At 33.5% G+C, this 20,310-nt stretch overlaps 4 protein-coding genes across 4 annotated transcripts; 3 read left to right on the top strand and 1 right to left on the bottom strand.

Moving 5' to 3' along the window:
• Window positions 1-3,012: 3,012 nt before the first annotated feature.
• LOC141667129 (uncharacterized) lies at window positions 3,013-3,681 on the top strand. The gene has a single exon (XM_074473500.1). The coding sequence runs from the start codon at window positions 3,111-3,113 to the stop codon at window positions 3,552-3,554; it is 444 nt and encodes a 147-aa protein (XP_074329601.1). The 5' UTR covers window positions 3,013-3,110; the 3' UTR covers window positions 3,555-3,681.
• Window positions 3,682-4,814: 1,133 nt separating this feature from the next.
• On the top strand, window positions 4,815-6,308 carry LOC141668522 (putative ribose-5-phosphate isomerase 2). Its single transcript, XM_074475421.1, has one exon. The coding sequence runs from the start codon at window positions 5,221-5,223 to the stop codon at window positions 6,004-6,006; it is 786 nt and encodes a 261-aa protein (XP_074331522.1). The 5' UTR covers window positions 4,815-5,220; the 3' UTR covers window positions 6,007-6,308.
• A 1,289-nt stretch (window positions 6,309-7,597) lies between these two features.
• LOC141663972 (sulfhydryl oxidase 2-like) lies at window positions 7,598-15,794 on the top strand. The gene is made up of 11 exons (XM_074469820.1): window positions 7,598-7,984; window positions 9,714-9,738; window positions 9,820-9,912; window positions 11,651-11,823; window positions 12,482-12,551; window positions 12,652-12,720; window positions 12,794-12,867; window positions 12,953-13,109; window positions 13,498-13,538; window positions 14,291-14,437; window positions 14,508-15,794. The coding sequence occupies exons 1-11, from the start codon at window positions 7,728-7,730 to the stop codon at window positions 14,980-14,982; spliced, it is 1,581 nt and encodes a 526-aa protein (XP_074325921.1). The 5' UTR covers window positions 7,598-7,727; the 3' UTR covers window positions 14,983-15,794.
• A 627-nt stretch (window positions 15,795-16,421) lies between these two features.
• LOC141664699 (uncharacterized) lies at window positions 16,422-16,946 on the bottom strand. Its single transcript, XM_074470654.1, has one exon. It carries the CDS (start codon window positions 16,944-16,946, stop codon window positions 16,422-16,424), a length of 525 nt encoding a protein of 174 aa, XP_074326755.1.
• Between the last annotated feature and the right edge of the window lie 3,364 nt (window positions 16,947-20,310).

The following is a 20,310-nucleotide window of genomic DNA, read 5'->3' as shown; positions in this document are numbered from 1 at the left end:
CTAACAATGATTCTTATCTTCTTTATTATTATTATATTAATAAATTGAAAATATATGAACAAAAAGTGGAATAAGAGAGAGATAAATATAAAAAAGAAGAGAGGGAAATGAATTTTTTATTGCTAAAAATGTTATAAAGGAGCAGTAGAAGTTCCTTAAAAATAAATAATGAAGCTCATGTCTTACGCACATTTTTTGGAGAGAAAAAAAAAAGAAATGTAAAGAATACATTTCTTCAGCTTGTTCCCGAACAACTTTTATGAAAGAAAGGAAAAGAAAGCTGCAGATTTGGGAAGAAATTTTCTTTATTTTTGTCTCCAATATCTTCTTCCCACTTTTGGAAAGATTAGAAGAGAAAGGAAAATTGGTTATTTTCTATTCTTTTCTTTTCTACCCTAGATTCGGGAACACAACGTTAGTGATACAAAGAAGTATCAAGACATTGGTAGAGTGCTATTTTTTGTTAAAATCCTTAGAACATCTCCAAGAGATTCGTAACTCGCTCTTTATAAATAATATAAATTATTGACTCTTAGTGATTTAATATGTACCCATCTCCAATAATACTCTTTAAATTAACTCCTTGATCTATATTTTATTATTAAAAATATTTTGAATTCATAAAAAAACAAAAGTAAATGGTAAAAAAAAGATAGTGGGGTTAAGAATATATAATATAATAGTAATAGTTAAGAGTGTAAATATGCTGTTAAAGCATTATGCACTACATTTTTTTATCAAATTTCACCAATTTTTAACTTTTCGCATTTCAATAAAAATGCATTTATCTACCTTTTCAATTACCAACTATATTCGTATTACATACTTATTTAATATTATACCACTTCGTCCAAACCTAATTGTCCTAATTTTTAAAAAAAAATAAATATAATGATATATGTCATGAGCAGTGTTTAAAAAATTGATCAACTCGAGTGAGTACCGGGAAATCAGAGATTATCAGATTCAGATTTAAGCGAGTACTCGGATGCTGAAAATTAGTCAATTACTCGAATTTTGGAGACGCAACTGAATATATTCGATTTTTGAGTTTCACAAAATATTGGTCATTAGTATGATTTATTATATACTTAATGATTTGTATGTATCTATAAAGTGAAATGTAAATATTTATCTAAAAATATCCAAAAAGTTTTTAATGATTAATTAATTATATAATATACATAAAAAATGTAACCTTAACAATTTTTTTTATTAAAGTATATGTAACACGGGCATAATGCTTGTATAATAGTAAGAGCATATGCACCCATCGGGGCATCAATTCATCAATTCATCAATTGAATCAATGGAGTTGGTTACTATTCATGCTAAATTCACTTTTTTCCTTAATTTTTATACACCCACATAACTCCATCAATTCATCAATTACTATTCATTAAATAAATAATTATACTATATATCATAAATTTAATTTCATTTCTATTATTTAATGGTCCCACAAATAATATCCAATAACATATTGTTGGATAATTTTAGATTTTAGTGTGAGTCAAGAGCAATTTTTGAACGAGGCTCGGCACGAGGATTTTCGGGAGTGCCACACCAATTTTGCGCATAATCCTCATGAATTCGCCCCCATAAATTATTCTTGTTTGAGTATCGACCAGTAATTGGATCAACAGATTGTCGAGCCCAAGAAATACATAATTGTAATTTTTCGGAGGGTAGCCAGTTAGTACCCATTTTCTTAAATATGTATATGTATTTATATAAAACAGAAAATATATAAAAAAATATAAGTGTGTAAAAATTTATGTCACAAATGAATCTAAAATTTTGTAATTTATAGGCTACAAAATATGACCGTTAAATGAAAAAATAGAGCTGTTGGAAATTTATAACCGTTGTATAGCCGTTAGAACACCAGAAAGCTATGTACAAAGCAAGTAAAAAAGAAGGAAAAGAGAAAAGTAGTTGTGGAGCCCACTAATCAATGGCATCAGCTGGTCCATCAAATATTGATGGTGGGGGTGATGGATTGATGCTCCATCAATAATTGATGGAGAGAAAAAAGAGGCGCTGCATTATATATTTACACTGAAGCATTGATACATCTGCTGAATTGATTTTCTGATGGCTCCCGTGCATATGCTCTAATAGTTAAGAGTGTAAATATACTGTTAAAAGTTGAGCAGAGAGCCACTAAAAGCAGAGAGCCACTAAAAATCTGTTGCAGCATCAATTTTGTTTTCCCTGCTCAAATTTTTAGTGCTTTTATAATTGAACTTATGAGATTATATAATTTTTAGTGCTTTTATAATTGAACTTAAGAGATTATATAATTTTTAGTGCTCTTATAATTGAACTTAAAAACTTATATAAGTGAGCTATCTGTTGAACTTGTTGTTAAATCATTGCTTTAAATCAAATCATTTTATTAATCAAATAATCAGTGAACAGGATTTAGATAATTCTTTAACCAACGGTGGTGAAAGTTGGACACCATAATCATATAGTAAGCCAATTGGCAACATTAGTGTGATAATAATCTATGTAGTTCGAACCTGAACGGCACAATTTTAATGGTAAATATAATATTTGGGAAACCACTAATACAGTAAGTTGTTTAATAACATAATAATTGAGCTAAGTATTAATTCTGGCACTTGAGAAATGTCAGAATAAAGAAAATTTGAACGTTATTTCTAAATTGTGCCCAAACGCACACAATAAGAACTAACTCTCATGAGTTTGGTATATTTTTATTGATGGAGTTATTGTAAATGCAGGGGGTCCATTAATATTTATGATTACAGAACCAATCAAAATGCATTAAACTAATAGAAAACCCGAAATTTGAAATACTAATAAATAAATTGTCTGCCTATCTGCCCGGGACCATCTGACAACTGAGATTTAAACGCGCAAAACTAGCCGTTAAAAACACGGTATTCCGAAGCTCCCACAACCAAATAGTCGGCACCACATGCTGTGGGAGCTGCCCACTTCCCTTCCTCAAAAGTTCCTATATAAAGACAACGATCATTCTTTTCATTGCAAACCAAATCAATTCTATTTCCTACATAAATCTACAACGCAACGATCAATTTTGTTCACACTGCTTAACAAAATCAAGTTCTATTACAATGGCATTATCATCATCAACTTCAACATTTTCACTTGCTCAATCTTCATCCCCTAGTTTAAATTCCAGGAGAAAATTACCGACAATAAAAAAAAATTCGTGTTTAAAAAGATCATCCTCGGGAGCCTACGACAGCCAAAATTACAGCGGACACCGAATGGTGGACGAGAATTTAATCGTTTTACGGAAGCGAATACATGAAATGAAGATCATAGAGAGGAACTACGAGCCACCAGCTGAATGGATGGACTGGGAAAAGAGGTATTATGCAAGTTATGATGCATACATATGTGAAGCCATGGGGTTCTTGCAATCTCAGTTAATGAATACAAGACCAAGTTTAGCTATGGGGATCGTGGCTTTGGTTGCTCTTAGCGTGCCCACATCTACTGCTGTGCTCGTGTCACGTTTTTTTGACATTGTCAATGCAGGAATACATATGTAGTAGTGTTTATTATTTTCAGACAAATTGATAGACGCATAGATTATGTAGATAGTCAACAGTATGTTTCTTATCTTACAATTGTTTTTGCCATCTGGTACTTGAACCAATAATAGCAGCATATTAAAGAGCTTTTGTTTTTCATTAGTTATGCAAACTAGTGCACATTAATTTGCGTTCATAGCATATACTTGCCGGTTCATTTCAAACTTTTCTTTGAAACATACTCTTACACCCGTCTTCTCAAAATTCGAATTTTCACGTTTCGTAAAAAAAATTTGAAAAATACAACTCAATCAAGTGGTTGGGTATTTAACAATAGAACCCTTTTCCATGTAACCAATTATCTTTACATATTTGGATGCAAATAATTTTTTAGTATCAATTCCTTTGAGTTGGAACTGTGTTCTAAAAATCGTCGGTTCGATTCGGCGAAATTATGGAGTAATGAGTATTCATAGTGTATTTGAAAAGAGTATTCGGTCAAAAACTCAGATAATAATATACTGATTTTTAATTTTAATATTTATTTAACTTAAAGTATTATATAAATAAATGATATACAAGATAATTAATTATGTTTTCGAGTATCTCCAAATAGTACTCTATATAAAACTCAAAATTTTAAATGACCGATAACTTTTAATTTAGTATGAATTTAACATATAATATTTTATAAATGATATGCAATATAATTAATTATTATTTTCTTATTTTGGCTAGTATTTTACAATAATTTTAACATTAAAAATATTTGAAAGTTGTATTTATTTGTTACAAACTAGTACACATTTGCGAGTTTTTTTTTTGGAACATTACTTTTTTTAAAAAAAAATCTTCTAAAACCGAGTTTTTTTCAAGTAATCCGAATTTTGCCCGAGTTTGACCCGAGTCACCGAGTTATGGTCGAGTATACCAAAATCGGATCGGAAATAGGTCCGAGTCCAAGTACCGCCAGAGTTTTAGAAGTGGAAGCGGTACTAGGAAGTAGGAACCCCTGACCATGGTCCTCATCTTCAATGGATTTGTTCAATGGATGTTACTAGGCCCAAATCTATTTTGGATGGGAACAATGTCTTCCAGAAGCCCAATATTCAAGCGTGTCTATTGGGTTGGGCCTACCACAAGACACATTGGGACTAATAAAATAATGTGTATAGGGTTTCTAAATTTATATTTTCGAGGATTCTCGCGCCCACCACAACCAATCACCAAAAAACACATACACACACATACGTCTCTTTCCTCTCTTCTCCTCCAGTCCTTTACAGAGAGAGATTCTCTCCCACACCCTCTTTCCTATAATGTACATACATACAAATAAAATGTATGTATAAATGCTTCCACCCCTAATGCAAAAACCTCCCAAAAGCCACCCTATCTCCCTCTAAAACCCTCCCTACATTTTTTGTTTTCTTTTTTTCCCCTCCACCCCCTCTGAATAAAGCTTTGTCCACCCATTTTTTCAGATAATTTTTTGTCTTTTTTTGTTATTTTTCCCAAAAAGATTTGATTTTTTTCATCTTTATATACCCCCTTTAAACCTCTTACAGTTTTGTACACCTCACAACCCTAATCTCTCCCATTCAATTCTTCTCTTAAACCCTAATTTACATTTTTTTTTCTTTTTAATTTTTTTGATATAAAGATTCAATTTTTATAGCATAGAATGGCTCTTGCTCACCCTAATTTCATTGGGTCAGAAGTGGATTCTTCGATAATGGTGTCTTCAGAATCCCCAATTAATTTGACCCAAGATGAATTAAAGAAAATTGCAGCTTACAAAGCTGTCGAATTTGTCGAATCGGGTATGGTTTTAGGGTTGGGTACCGGGTCAACAGCTTGTCATGCTGTTGCTAAAATTGGGGAGCTTTTGCAACAGGGCAAGCTCAAGAATATTATTGGAATTCCCACTTCAAAAAAGACTCATGAACAAGCTGTTTCTGTTGGCATTCCTCTGTCGGATCTTGATTCGTATCCGGTTATCGATCTTGCTATCGATGGAGCGGATGAGGTTGACCCGTGTTTGAATTTGGTTAAAGGGAGAGGTGGCTCTCTCTTGAGGGAAAAAATGGTTGAAGGTGCTTGTAAGAAATTTGTGGTGATTGTCGATGAAACGAAGTTGGTTAATTATTTGGGGGAGAGTAAATTGGCAATGCCGGTTGAGATTGTGCCTTTTTGTTGGAAATTTACTGCTCAGAGGCTTGAATTGATGTTTGAGGAGGCGGGTTGTGTTGCCAAGCTAAGAAAGTTTAGTGAGAATGGCGAAATTTATGTTACTGATAATGGAAATTATATTGTTGATTTGTATTTGAAGAAAGATATTGGTGACTTGAAAGTTGCTAGTGATGAAATTTTGAGGCTTGCTGGTGTTGTTGAGCATGGAATGTTTCTTGATATGGCTACTACACTGATTGTGGCTGGTAAGCTTGGTGTTACCGTGAGAAATAAGTAGTTTCAGTGTTGGATGGAAGTAATTTTAATGTATGATTAGTAGCTAACAGATTTATATGTGTTGGAAATCGAAATGTTTTAGGGAATGAAGGGAAGGGGAATCCTGGTTAGCTATAAATTTTGATATCGGCAATTGGTGCTGTTACTTGTTGCATCAAATTTTGAATTGTCCTAATCTCATTTTTTAGTAGGTAGATTATTGTTTCTCGCAATTACGAGAAGAACCATTTACATGCTTGTGATTGTACTCTAGAGAATTGATTTTTATAATCAATATAGAATCAAATCTTATTCTTATTATAATTATCTTTGTCAATATAAAGCTGAATGTGTATTTCAAGTCCAGATTGAATAGCTAGAAAAGTACTTGCAGAGATTGTGTCAAAATTCTACGTGTGCATCATTATATATCTTTTCTCTGGTTTAGATGACACCGTTCAGAATTATCTATTTTCGTTATTTAGAAATAGCATGTGTTTAATGAATACTGAGCCTGCAAACTTTTAAATGTCAATGCTTAACATTGTCCGGTGATTTTGAAGGAAAAAAGACTGTAGACACAACTGTGACCAGCTTGCTTTTGTAGATTTACTGTAATATTTTGATTACTTCATCCCGGTTATCAAACACAGAATATCTCTATATCAGAGAACCAACTCAAAACTGTAAAATGAAGGCTTTGCCCTGATTGATCTCTATGGGCGTTGTCGACTAGATTTTCATTTAGAAATAGTGGTAGATGAAGTAGTAAAGATGTTAACAAAGTTTATGTAGCATCTAGAACCAGCAATGGGATGACCGAGATGTAGGAGTCGTACAAGTTATACTTATAAGTTAGCCCATGCCTCATTTTAATCTGGTGCCAACACCGTTTATATATTACGGTATAGGTGAGAGAGTTTTGTCTTTCTATTCACCCATTACTCAGTCATAATAATGAGATTAAGTGGTGCAATTTCTTGCTAGGCTACCGCAAAAATCGCCTATACCGTACCGTAAAATGCGAATTTTAATTTTTTATGATGTGGTTGTGGTTTGAGTTTTTGATAAATCGCACGGTACGGTGCGGTTTGATATTTGACATTTTAACATTGCGATTCAAATCGCACCGCACCGCAATTTTTATATATATATATATATTTAAAAATATGTAGGAGTATATTTTTATCTTATAAAGCGTATAATTATTGTAAAAAAATTCTAAAAGAATTGCAAACTCTGAATTCCAATTCCATTTTTTTCATTTTCTTATAGTTCGATATTTTATACAATTTTTGAATTATTTCAATTTTTTCCAAGACTTTCATTTCATCCACAGTGTTAACTACAGAGTAAATATGAAACTATAAAATTTAGTATGCAAAAATATGCATACAGAACAGATTACAGTCTATCTGTAAGGATATACAGAGATATCAGCATCCAGATTGAGATGGTACACATTCATTATTTTATACTAATAAAGTCAATTTAAAAGCTTCAATCTCAATCCGTCATTATTATGAATAAATCCCGGAAACGTAATACGCACCCGTCCTACTTTTAATTATTTATTAAAACAAATAAATACTACTATATATTTTGTTAAAGAAAAAAGAATAAGCTACCCAAGAACCAAATCACACCAACTGATTCAACAAACCAACTGATCCAAGAAACCAAAAACAGAAACAAACACATTCTTACATCCTCGTATACATACAAACATATCATTCTCATTCGATGTATTCATTTACCATGTTTGTGTTTCTGCTACTTTTAAGCTTTGAAGCTACATCAATCTCGTCAGTTTCATTTAGATCTCGGTCACTTCTTCGAGCTATAAATACAAAAACACACAAAAATACAAATACAAACATTACAAATGCAGGAGATCACCCTCATTTTGATTATGCTGTTGATCTCAACTCCACCAATTTCGATGTTGTTTTCAGAAAAACACCTGCCCATTTCGCCATTGTTGAATTCTTTGCTCACTGGTATTTATTCTTTTTTCTTATATATGTTTTTCATATTCTTTAATGTGTGTTATTGTTTTTCTAGGTTCAATGTGTATTAATGGAGATCTTTTTTAGTTATTTTTTAATTTGTGCATGCATTTTAGAATAATTGCTTATCTATTGTAACTTATTTTGTTTTGTTGGTTTGGGACAGTTCAGCTATTTTTATCTTGGATGTTAGATGAGTGTGTCCGTGTGTGTTGTTATTTAAAGTTCTTTACATTAAAATAATGGATCATATGGTTTTCATTGTTAGAGATGTTGTCTTTGCATTTTTTCGAAATTTAGTGTTTACCAAAAGTTTGAGTGGTTGAGCCTGATGAGCATAACTATTTCAGCTACCGGTCGTCTTTATGTGAATAAAAAGCAAATTTGTTTAGCGGAACTTAGGACACTGTTGCTACTATTTGCGATGATTAAAAGCACTAAGAAAATCGCAATGCCTTCGTCTCTATACCTAGTTGTCAAACGGATAATTCGGAATATGCATATATCCGTATCTGTATTTGAAATTGTCAGATTCATATACGGATAATATTCGCTTTATTTCGGATACGGAGAATATCTACTTTTCTCGGATACGAATACAAATAATTCGGACGAATATCAAATTTTTAAAATATTTTTTACAGCCCCTTTAATGATTTTTCGAAACAATTTTGTTCCCGTTCAGATGAAAAACTATGTGAACGACATACTAATTATATCTATCTTTCATGCTCAAATGATATTTTTATTTATGTATATAATAATTTTACAATTATATAAAATTTATATAAATATACTATTTAATGAATATACACACACAAACACTATAAGCTAATAGAATAAATTTTAAATTGTATATATTTTTATTATTTAAATTTCATATTTATTTAATTTCGGATTCGAATACTCCGGATTTAGATATGGATAATATCCGTTTTATTTTGGATACGGATAATATCTGTTTTTTCGGACGGATATCAAATTTTTCAAAAAAAAATCACAGCATGTGCGAAAGAAGAGGGCAAAGCATACTCTATTATTTTTGTGCCTATATGTATAATATTTTCAAACTATTATCCTCAGTTTGGTTAGGGGAAAAGGGATGGGGAATTGTTAATAAGATGATGGAGGTAGAGGGGAGGATAATGGGAGTGCAATTTTTTTATGATGAGATCTGTGAACACAATGAATTAGATGGAGAACGGAGCACTCTTTCTCAAATTATTGGGTTCGAGCTGTAGTTCAATTTACTGGGGATGCAATGGAGGAAAGAATTAATGTTATGAATGTTCACCAAAAAATATTATAAATCTATTCCGTTCCCCCCAATTTCATTCACTCTAAGCATAAGACCACATTAATGTCATTTTGCAATGTGATTGGACAAGAGTAGCATAACCAGGGGATATGCTGAAACAACAATTGCAAGGACATGGTATCTTGAAACTGAACTGTACGGGGAATGGAATTTACCTTAAAACAACGTTGGCTAAGAATCAATTGAAGTATCATCAAAAACTTTTAAGAGGCAATGTTAAGTGGCTGTGTAGCTGAATTTCTTAAGGAACATATGATTACAAACTATGCAATGTAGTTATCAGAATTTAAAATTTTATTGTATGTACTTGACCTTTTGGTCATTTACCTCTAAATATGCTGTTTATATCTTTAACTATATTTTCCGGTCAACTCTTTTTACATGTTACTTTTGGTTTTGTAGGTGTCCAGCTTGCCGAAACTATAAAGTATGTATAAGCGCATCTTTCAGACTGATACGATGCAGTTTTATTTCTATATTTTTTATTGTTCTTGTTAAATTACTGCAGCCCCAGTATGAAAAAGTTGCCAAGCTTTTCAATGGACCAAACGCAGTGCATCCAGGGATAATATTGGTGACCAGGGTTGACTGTGCAGAAAAGGTATTGCTATAATTTCTTTATTTAATTTTCTTTCATAGGACTATGCCAACATACCATTTTTTGTCACTATTGGTTCTTACTCAACATTAGGCACACATATCGTTTCTGATTCAGATTTTGTATTTTTATTCTCGATGTTACAAGTTTGAAAAAATATATGTAGTGAACATGACTTGCACCTTATATTTAATAATCATCTTCTTCTTTTTTCTAATTTCTTGATCTTATTGATTTAAAACGTATACCAAAATACTGCCCACTGGAGAACCCAAATATGAGTATATTCTTTAATATCTTTAAAATGCATATACAGTTATAATTTACTCTGCCTTTTAAAATGAGCTGTTGGATCCCTAAAACAACATGCATATCTGTGTGTGTGTTAATTGCACAATTTTAAATACTCACACACCTATGCCTTCAGAGGCTTGAACCCTCGATCATTATTGGGTATCAAATAAGCTACAATGCTAGGAGGATCAGAAGAATGACAAACTTGTAAACAACTCGCCATCTTGGTGATTTTGACTGCTTAAACTGCTTAGACTGTAAGATGCATTAGCTGAGAGGTAGGTTTCTTTGAGTTGAATTAATTTTCTACGGGGATACAACAAACTTATGATATTTTTAAATATTAAAGATTTATGGCGCTCACTCTATTGCTCCATGTCCTGCTTGAAGTTCAATTTCATCTCTAAGATGGATCATCCAGTAAAGTAGTTGGTAATGGCTAATTCCTTGAAATGTAACTGTATAATTATTCAAGAGTAATATGTTAAATTTAAAGTGCTTGTCTGGTAGTATTAGAGAACCAACAAGGACTTTCGAATTAGATGCCATAAAAGAGTATTTAAAGTGTTATGGAATACTTTTTATACTTCAAGAACTCTATTATTATGTAGTTGATTCTTGTCACTCACCTCCCCCCCCCCAAAAAAAAAGCAAGCAAGGTTCCTCAATATCATCTCCATCTGCAAATTAACAGAAGATTATACTAATTAATTAAATATTTAATGAGAAGATTATCAGATAAATGTTTCCTTTGCACAGATAGTGGGGTTAGGGTACATTGCTTCCAAGTTTCCAACTATGTCTTGTGTTTGACACCTCTTAGATCTTATTTTCTTGTTGAAAGTGTAATAAACTTCATTTCTATCCCCGTTCAGACTAGGTCTTCTCTATATTAATTATACCTACTATGGCACTAGCTGCATGTTTCACAAAATGAATTGTTTTCTTTAAGCACCATTTTTTATTTTATATTAGGGCAAGTACAAGTAATACATAAACATATAAAAAAAATTGCCCAAGCAAGAACGAAAATACAGTTGGCCTGTGCGAACTGTATACTCCTTGATATAAAAAACGTTGAAATAATTAGGAGTGAAGTTGATTTGGTCAAAAAGATTAATTCTGGAAAAAATGTTGTTTTGGCTTCAGTAGTTTTTTCTTTTATTACAAATGATAACTTTAATTCAATTACCTTTTCCATCATCTATATGCCTCTCTCCTTCTCTGTTCCTAACCCATAATAATAGCTAGAGATGGAGGGTGGAATCCTCCCTTCTATACCGCACACTTAAACATGCCCACTAAGTTCCTATTGATGTATTTTTTTTATTCCTTGCTTTTACTATCCATCATTTTTTTCAGTGTAGAATCTTGAGTTCTGTTACTTCTTAAAATTATTTTCTACAATAGTGATCAGTCCTCCCTTTCTAAATGTTTGGCAGCACAGATAAATACCAAACTTTGCGATAAATTCTCTGTTGATCGTTTCCCCATGCTTTTTTGGGGCCCTCCTTCTCACTTCAGTTCCTTCTCAAAAACGGAGAATAGTACAATACTCTTTATTGATGATAGAAAGACAGCAGATCGAGTACTACATTGGATTAATAAGCAAATGGGGAGGTAAGTAATTATCTATGTTATTTGTCATACTTTACTGCATATTTTCCAACATAGAAGTAGGAAGGAATCTTGATTGTCAGAAAAGGAAGTTTGTAAAACATAATATATTACTTGTCATGAAAGCAATATTTTGCTCATTATTGCATGCATATGAAATGTAAGTTGCTCCTAAGCTAATTAATTTAACAAAGATAAGTACAAAGTTAAAAATTCACAGTTTATCCCTGATCTGAGGCTACTTCAAGTACCTATAAGTGAGATTCGAAGGGCGGAGGATGAGGGGAGGGTGTGAGGTGTATAAGGTGGAGAAATATACAGTTTAAGCTGCAACCTAAGGCTATTTTAAGTACCTATAAGTTAGATTCAGAGAGGGGGGGTGAGGGAGGGTGTGAAGATGTATATGGTGGAAAAAATATGATGTGCATGTTACTATTTAGAGGGATGAAAACATATAAGCTTTACAATGTCTTCTTCTTTCTTTTTTTTTTTTTAAGTTTAGAATTACTAACATCAACTACCAGATATGACAGTAACAACGCTTCTTAGACCTTGGGGGTTATTTTAAGTTATTTCACCATTCTGGCAGTTTACGTCGCAGGTTATCTAATATAGTTGTTTAATTGCACTCAATGTTTTATCTTTTGTCTCTTAATGACAGCTCATACAGCTTAGATGATGAGAAACACGGAAATGAGCTTGTTCGGTCAGATATCTTGGATCCCAAAGAGGTCAGTAATAATTAAAGACTTCATATTTATTTAAAACATTACATTGCCCCTTTTAACATGGGTGAGGATATTAACTTTTCAATCACCCGCCTTGGAAAAGATTGCACGTGCTGCACATGATATTGAGGAAGCAACATCCATGGCCTTTGACTTGATCTTGGAACACAAGGTTTGTACATTTGCTGCTTTCCTATCATAATATATCATGTTCAGTTACTTACTGTACTCGGGCAATTTTACAGATGATAAAATCGAAGACTCGGGGGTCTTTTTTAGAATTTCTTCAACTTATTGTGGCTCATCATCCTTCTAGGAGGTTAGTACAACCCGTGTTGTGTCCATAATTAAGTCGCAACATTTTGCAATATACTTTATTGTTTGGCTCTGGATTTTTTGTCCAGATGCCGGAAAGGAAGCGCTGATATACTTGTGAACTTTGACGATTTGTGCCCATCAGATATCTTGTCTGGAACAGAACAAGAATGTATGACTAGTAGTGGAAAGAGCATTATGCGTAAATTTCAAATTTGTGGCGGCGAAGTTTCTCGTGGAAATTGGGTGGGTCTAAACTGCTTGGTGCGATATCATTATGAATTAATAAGTTTCCCTATCAATAATAATTGAAATTTTTCTGGAAAAGTTATTTGTGTTATTTCCAACTTCCAGTGTAACTAATCTACTTTGGTTTTGCAGCAAGAAAGTAATATTAATCATTTGGGTTAATCGCTTTTAATAATATCACGAATATAATTTAACAAATCAACATTACCATGATTAGAAAATCTTTTAGCAGCATAATACACAAGTGTAGCTGACCCCAAATCTTTTAGCATATTTAAAGGCTTTGCAGTATACAAAGTATGTAGTCATTGTCAATGTACTCACTATATATACTTTGTATAATTTTCTTGAAATTAACAAAAATTACTGCAAATTTCCATTGCAGAAGTTTTGTCGTGGTAGCAGGAATGACACCAGAGGATTTAGGTAAACAACATAAGCTTATCTTTATGATTCATAATGGTTCCTTTGTCGATGTCAATTATATCAATCCATCAAACTGTTACTTTTGGATTTCCCCATCTAGACGTAACCATAGACCTTAACTACTTCTGATTTAATGTATATCTGCTGTCAGTAAAAGTACAGAAGTGGTTTCTATTGTAGGCATTTCTATAAACTTTCTATTTAGTGTTCAAGAAATTGCATATCCTTGATGGAATGTACATTTTCCGCAACAAATAACTGCAACAATGAGAAACATAACTGTTTATCTTCAGGGAAACACCCGATATATATGTATTTAACTACTAGTTAATAGAGCCAAAGACCCTGGTAGCCTTTCGAGACGGCATGTGCTAGTTCCATCCTAGACATGAGCCTGAAACATGACATTATTAAACTGGAATACATTATTAGCACTTGGGAGGTACATGATGTGGATGTAGATGTACTTTGCATGTAGTGCAGTGATAGTTCACGAATTAAAGAACCCTGCAACTTTGACCGCTACAAATTATATTTTTATAAATATCACTAAATCAAAATGACAGCAATGTGACTTTTTTGGTATTTTTCACAATTCTGGAAGTTGGTTATGAGTTATGCCTAATGAATTCTAGAGCTAGTTTATCCCTTTCGCTCAACCAAAACTGCGATTGTTTGAAGTTATTACAAATTAAAAGTAATGGAATTTGCATCTTTATCCGATTCTCAAAGGCTATATCTGTTTTCTGCAGTTGTGGGTTATGGGTTTTACTACATTCACTTTCTGTTAGAATTGAGAATAGAGAGAGCCAGTTGGCATTTACAACTACATGTGAGTTTATTCACAATTTCTTCATCTGTGATGAGTGTCGCCAACATTTCTATGACATGTGTTCAAGGTAATATTGCAAGTACAAGATTTTTAGTTGATCTCTTGTTCAAATGGTCTGACTTTATATAACATTGCAGTGTTTCTAGTCCTTTCAACAAAACCCGTGATTATGCACTCTGGTTGTGGACTGCGCATAACAAAGTTAACGAGAGACTAAAGAAAGAAGAAGCCTCTTTAGGAACTGGTGATCCTAAATTCCCAAAGATACTATGGCCTCCAAAACAGCTTTGCCCTTCTTGCTATTTTGTTCGGAGCCACAAAAGTGGCGCAGACAGTCAGATCGACTGGGACCATAATGAGGTTTTCAGATTCTTGGCTAACTATTATGGGAAGACACTCCTGTACAATGACAAGGAGCTTCTTGATGATGCAGGAAGAAATAAGGCAGTTGTCGAAGAATTAGAAACTTCAACTGATGCAGTAGTACCTTTGGGGGCTGCATTTGCAATTGCTTTAGCTTGTTGTACATTTGGAGCACTTGCTTGCTTATGGCGTTCAAAACAGAAGACTTGGAAGTACTTTTACCAACTACACTCCTTAAAAAACATATAATTTTTTATGAGAGTCGTAATCTCTTATAATAGAGTAGAACAAGAAAACATATCTTGTCCAACTTTTTTCAGGAGGAAAAAGAATGGGATAAAAATATAGTGGGAGTGATTGATGTGAGAATACTAAGAAAGGGGGTTGCAGTTTTGCTAGAAGGTGGTAAAATAGCATTCTTGTTTTTTCTCTTCCCTATACGTTTCAAAGGAAGGAGAAGCTGAAGTTGAGATTATTAAATGGAAATACCTTACATTTTGCAACGAATTTAGTGGGAAAGCAGGTGAAAATTAAGTCCCCCTTATTAAGCTTATGGCAATACACAATCCGTGACTAGTTCGAGGTCTCTTCAATACTATTTATGGCTTAACCATTATTAGACAGGATTGAGTTTACAGATTTATATATTAGTTTCAAGTTTGAACAGATTTTTTCTCTTCTTTTTACATGTTTCTTTAACAAACTTTGTGGAAGGGCTCGTGTCTAGCAATATTAATTGCGCATAAGCTGAGATTTATATCTGATGAAGTCCATTGGATCACAAGCTCGCCAACAATGAGATATGCTACAAGGAAGATGGGGAAATATTTAATAACATGTACATGTGAAAGTTCTAATACTGATCAATGTTAAAACTGTTGAGAACCTTGTAGACTTGGTTTCTTTGCCACCAATCCATATGTTATTAACTAATTGAGACATCAGGATTATAAATCGTTCCTCTCACAGTTCACATTTCTCCTTGTAGCTTTTCTTATGATGTTACTACTTTCCTCTTCAACTGTAATTTGTCGTTATGTTCACTGTTCAGTCACCCAATCATCTGCATAACATAGCTTACTGTCACTGTGAATTGAGACGTTTTGCAAGAGTATTTCTACAATAGATAGTTTTTTTTTTGTATCCCTCACATATGTAATGCAAGTATGGAAATGGTCCTTGTTAATTGTATATGCAATGATAAACTTGCGTATCTGGAGGATGCCTCTGAAGTTGTTATGTGGTCAAATGATTAGGTGACAGTTAAATTTCAATAGTGCTAAATAGGTGTGCAGTTTCTCTATAACTGAGAGTATTGGTTCCTTCGTCTTCTGGAACGCAAGTTTACTTTTATAACATGCTACCCTATAGTGTGGATTAGTTTGTATCTTGTCAGATTTGGTTGCACACATGAACTTATCACATGCAACATAACAAATTACTAGTATTTGTTTTTAGGTGAAGACCTTAAACATACATTCTGTTAAACAAAGACACTCTGTCATAGCAATTAACTCCCCCCTTGCATTTCTTCGTTTAAATTGACGGGAGAAGTATGATGCTATTGTTATAGTTAGTTGTCTGAGACGGATAATTACACGAAATCTGATCTTTGCAACATGTAATTCTTTTTACAGAAATAGTGGGGATGGACTTAAATTACACCCTGGGAAACAACTGAACGTTTGTTACCTTGAACGCACTGGCTCTTCTGTAATAGTATCCAACAAGGGTTTTCTAGACCTTGACATGGATAATCTGTACTTAAACTCCCCTGCATATAACCCCTCAATTTCTTCAAAGCTAATTCTTGAACCTTCAGTCTCACCTTCTGACGATGCAACAGCTGCAGATTCTGGCAAAACCCTGACCTTGTTATTGATAGCCCCGGAAATGTTAGTTTCTGTAGGATTAGCAACCATGAAGAGCCTGGCCATATCATCCGTGGTCGCCACTGACTTGAGCCTCCTCATTGGAAACATAATGTAAACATTGCCAAACTCCAAATCTTCATCAGCTGACAGAGGTGTAAACCTTTTACCAATATTCAGTGACTTTGTGTTGACGAGAAACGAGCTAGGGGACTCGAGCATGAGTTCAGCCACCTTCACTGGACGGCGAAACTGATGCACTTCACCTCCAGGGAAAATGACCTTAGAAGCTTTGGCTGTAGGGGAAATGAGTGAACTGCATAAAGAGGCATAGTTTCCCATAGTTTTTGTAAAATGTAGTATTCTTGGATGATAGGAAATGAATTAGTGGTCTTGTTTATATAGAGGTTAAACAGTATTGATGGTCTAAATCATATTTTAGTAGTGAATTGGTGATTAGATTGTTAATTACTACTAATTTAAGCTGATTAGTTTATGATAAGATGAAAAACAAGTTTGAGAAAGGTAGGGGAAAAAGAAAGGAAGTTGAGTAGGCAAGGCAGGTTTTAATTAAATAGTTGCAACACTCTTAACACACAGCCTGTAAGAAACTTATTACTAATTTTAAAACTTGTTGAAAATATTTTAAATGTTCTTACACTGGTACACATGATAATTACCTGTATCCGCGTGAGTAGAAAGCTGGGAAATTTTAATGTTTTTGTATCATAATTGCAGGAAAAGGGAAGTATATATGATTAAATAGGAAGATATTGATTCTTTCTTTCTTTTGTATCAAGAATTAATCTTCAATATCTATGTTTTAATTATCTGGCTTAATTTACTTGTATGTTCCATGCTAATGTAGATAACGTATCATAGTAGTTCATAGTCGAGGTACTCGAGGACCATATTAGAAGTATGCGTACGATTGTTTCTGGCTGTTATTATCATTACAGAATATAATAATGATATAACAATGTTCCTCTAATATGGCCCTGAACAAACTCTCTTCTTCATGGACCAACTTATGAAGTTCCAGATTAGTGTTGCATTTCATGTTAAATGTATATGTGCGTTGCATCAGAAACCTCTTTTACCTAATCATATAAATCATTCTGTTTGTCATGATAGTTCTGTACCTTCTTTTACTCTCTATTCATACTTGCTTAAGTTTGATGTTCAACCTCTAATATGTTTTTCTCATCTCCTACGAAGAAAGAGAATTAGGGGGCATTGGCCTTTGCTTATAATAAAAATAGAAAAAGAAATGAAGAGTAAACAAGAGAGAGCAGTCTCATTCTTTTTCTTTTTTCAATTATTTCCGGCCCACTGATGAATATATACTATACTATAATAATCGTAACGGGGTACAATTTCGTTTAACGGTTATTCCCTAAATATTTTGAAAACATTTTTTTAAGTATACACAACTATGCGAAAAAACATGTATTCATGATAGTCTATTTAGGTTCTGCACCAGAATTTGTATTATATTGTAATAATTCTAAGGTTCTAATTTAAAGATTGGTTCTCTTTTGAGCGAAACCCTCATTTCCTATTCTCTGACCTTTTTTTCTTTCTTATTAAAAAATATATTATTTTTTCTTTCTAAACAATGTTTTAGGAACATAATATAAATATACTCTGTCGACTATGATATAATATTATAATGTCATAGTTCCCTACAATCTTAAAGTCCGTGCTCCATCAGAGTATTCTTTGAAACACATTAGCCCTTAAAGAAGAAAAATCTAATACGTCCGTTTCCCCTTCATGATCGTCTCAGTACACCCTGAGCATACTCTCATCAACCATCCACTGGTTGAATAAGACCGAAAATGTGGATGAACCTGAAAATGATCTGAATAAAATAAAGATGCTACCTCCCCAGTACGCTTAAAGAAGGAACCCAAGAAGCAGGATAATGGTTTGCTGAACCTGGGCGAAGATACTCCAAGCGAAAGGCCAGTTGGCAAACCAGAAGACTTCGCTTCCGGGTGGTTCAATATATCGACGCTACATGAGTATATATTCTACATGCATATATGGTATATACATGTAATATATTCTTGAAGAGTGGATTGGAAGATCATGTAAGAGTGAGAATTACTCTGCACTGGAGACTGCACATCAATTCATCTTATATTTGCAAGTCTATATTACTATTACAGTGGAAATGTTATTGGTCTGAACTTAAGAAAGGGTCGGGGTATACATAGGATGAATTTCTCAGAGGTTTACGTGTTTAAGTGCACATATTTTGAAGGCAGGAACGTTAATAACCCTAAAATTAAAAACTAAACGCACACTCTATGTCAACATTGATACCTCTCTCTCTGATCAACCACCCCTCTCCCCAGAATCTATCTCAATCAAGTTGACATCTCAAACACAATTTCAGTTCAGTTAGCACAGAGAATCAGAGTTGTTACAAGCATTTACTATGACTATTAAGTGGATTAACCTGAAAAAGATCTTAAATAATATAAAGACACTACCTCCCCAGTATGGTTTTCCGGAAGTAGTTTAGCCTGCAAAGGAAGGTAAAGAGGAACCCAAGAAGCAGGATGAGGGTGATTTGCTGAAACTTACCTGGGTTAAGATACTCAAGTCAACAATCGAAGGCCGCTTGGCAAACCGCAAACCAGAAGATTTCAGTTCGGGGAGTTTCGGTACACTGATGCTAAATGGATGTATATATGTGTACATGCAAATATGCATGTAAATATTCTAGAAGAGTAGATTGAAGATCATGACAGTGAGAATTACTCTGCACCGGAGACTGGACATTAGTCCAGTATTTGCAAGTCTGGGGTACACAGAATACATAATGGGTATGAAACTTAAAAAAGGGTCAGGTCATACTTTGGATAAATTTTCAAAGAGGATATTTATGTGTTCAAGTGGACATATTTTAAAGGTAGGAAATAACTTTAAAATAAAAAACTAATTCCACTCTGTATCATCATTGAGACCTCTCTCTCTCTGTGATCAGCCACCCTCTACACAGAATCCATCTCAATCCTTACCAGGAAAGTTGACATCTCAATCACATTTTCAGTTCACACAGATAATCAAAGTGGTTTCAAGAGTTTGCTATGACTACGGGGCCACCTCAACTTCTAAAGAGTTGTGCAAAAGCCAACATGTTTTTGTTTTAGAAAGAAAATGGTAAGCACTCAAACCCTCTATTCAATTTGAAACGTACAAAGAATGTAGTGCAGAGGGCAGAGCAACCAGAACATGTGGGAGCAACGCATATAGTTAGTACTAAACAAACGCATGGTCAAAAATCACACGTAACTAAATCATATTGCTAAAATTGAAAGAATGCACATAGACAAAATCATACTGCACTCAATACCACCAAGCAACTTCACTCATAATCATCATTGCTAGAAATCAGTATATTGACAAAGCCCTCTACATAAATACACTGCGTAGTTAAATTTGCAAGAAACTGAACATTTCTTAGTGTTAGTAATTAGAGTTCAACACCAGAACTGCAAGAAACCACGAAATTGAGATTGCTAGTGTTCCAAGATTTCAAATTGTTGATAGTGGGAACTTGCATTCAAGAGGTTAACTAACAGGTTAAAACCGAGCTAAATTCACACATCTAGTTTTAAATTCAAAAGAACTGAGGTTTGGGGTTTTCAGTTAACATAAAACCAAATAAAGAATGCAAATAGCACGATAGGCA

This window comes from Apium graveolens, chromosome 6, assembly GCF_009905375.1.
Source record: "Apium graveolens cultivar Ventura chromosome 6, ASM990537v1, whole genome shotgun sequence".
Lineage (NCBI taxonomy): Eukaryota > Viridiplantae > Streptophyta > Magnoliopsida > Apiales > Apiaceae > Apium > Apium graveolens.
This window is presented reverse-complemented; position numbering and strand designations above follow the sequence as displayed.

Bases quoted from the DNA above. Each gene is read 5' to 3' on its own strand.
- LOC141664699 (XM_074470654.1), bottom strand. From the start codon at position 16,946: ATGGGAAACTATGCCTCTTTATGCAGTTCACTCATTTCCCCTACAGCC.
- LOC141668522 (XM_074475421.1), top strand. From the start codon at position 5,221: ATGGCTCTTGCTCACCCTAATTTCATTGGGTCAGAAGTGGATTCTTCG.
- LOC141663972 (XM_074469820.1), top strand. From the start codon at position 7,728: ATGTATTCATTTACCATGTTTGTGTTTCTGCTACTTTTAAGCTTTGAA. The intron at 9,739-9,819 runs GTATGTATAAGC...AAATTACTGCAG, and splicing joins CAGCTTGCCGAAACTATAAA to CCCCAGTATGAAAAAGTTGC. The intron at 11,824-12,481 runs GTAAGTAATTAT...TCTTAATGACAG, and splicing joins ATTAATAAGCAAATGGGGAG to CTCATACAGCTTAGATGATG.
- LOC141667129 (XM_074473500.1), top strand. From the start codon at position 3,111: ATGGCATTATCATCATCAACTTCAACATTTTCACTTGCTCAATCTTCA.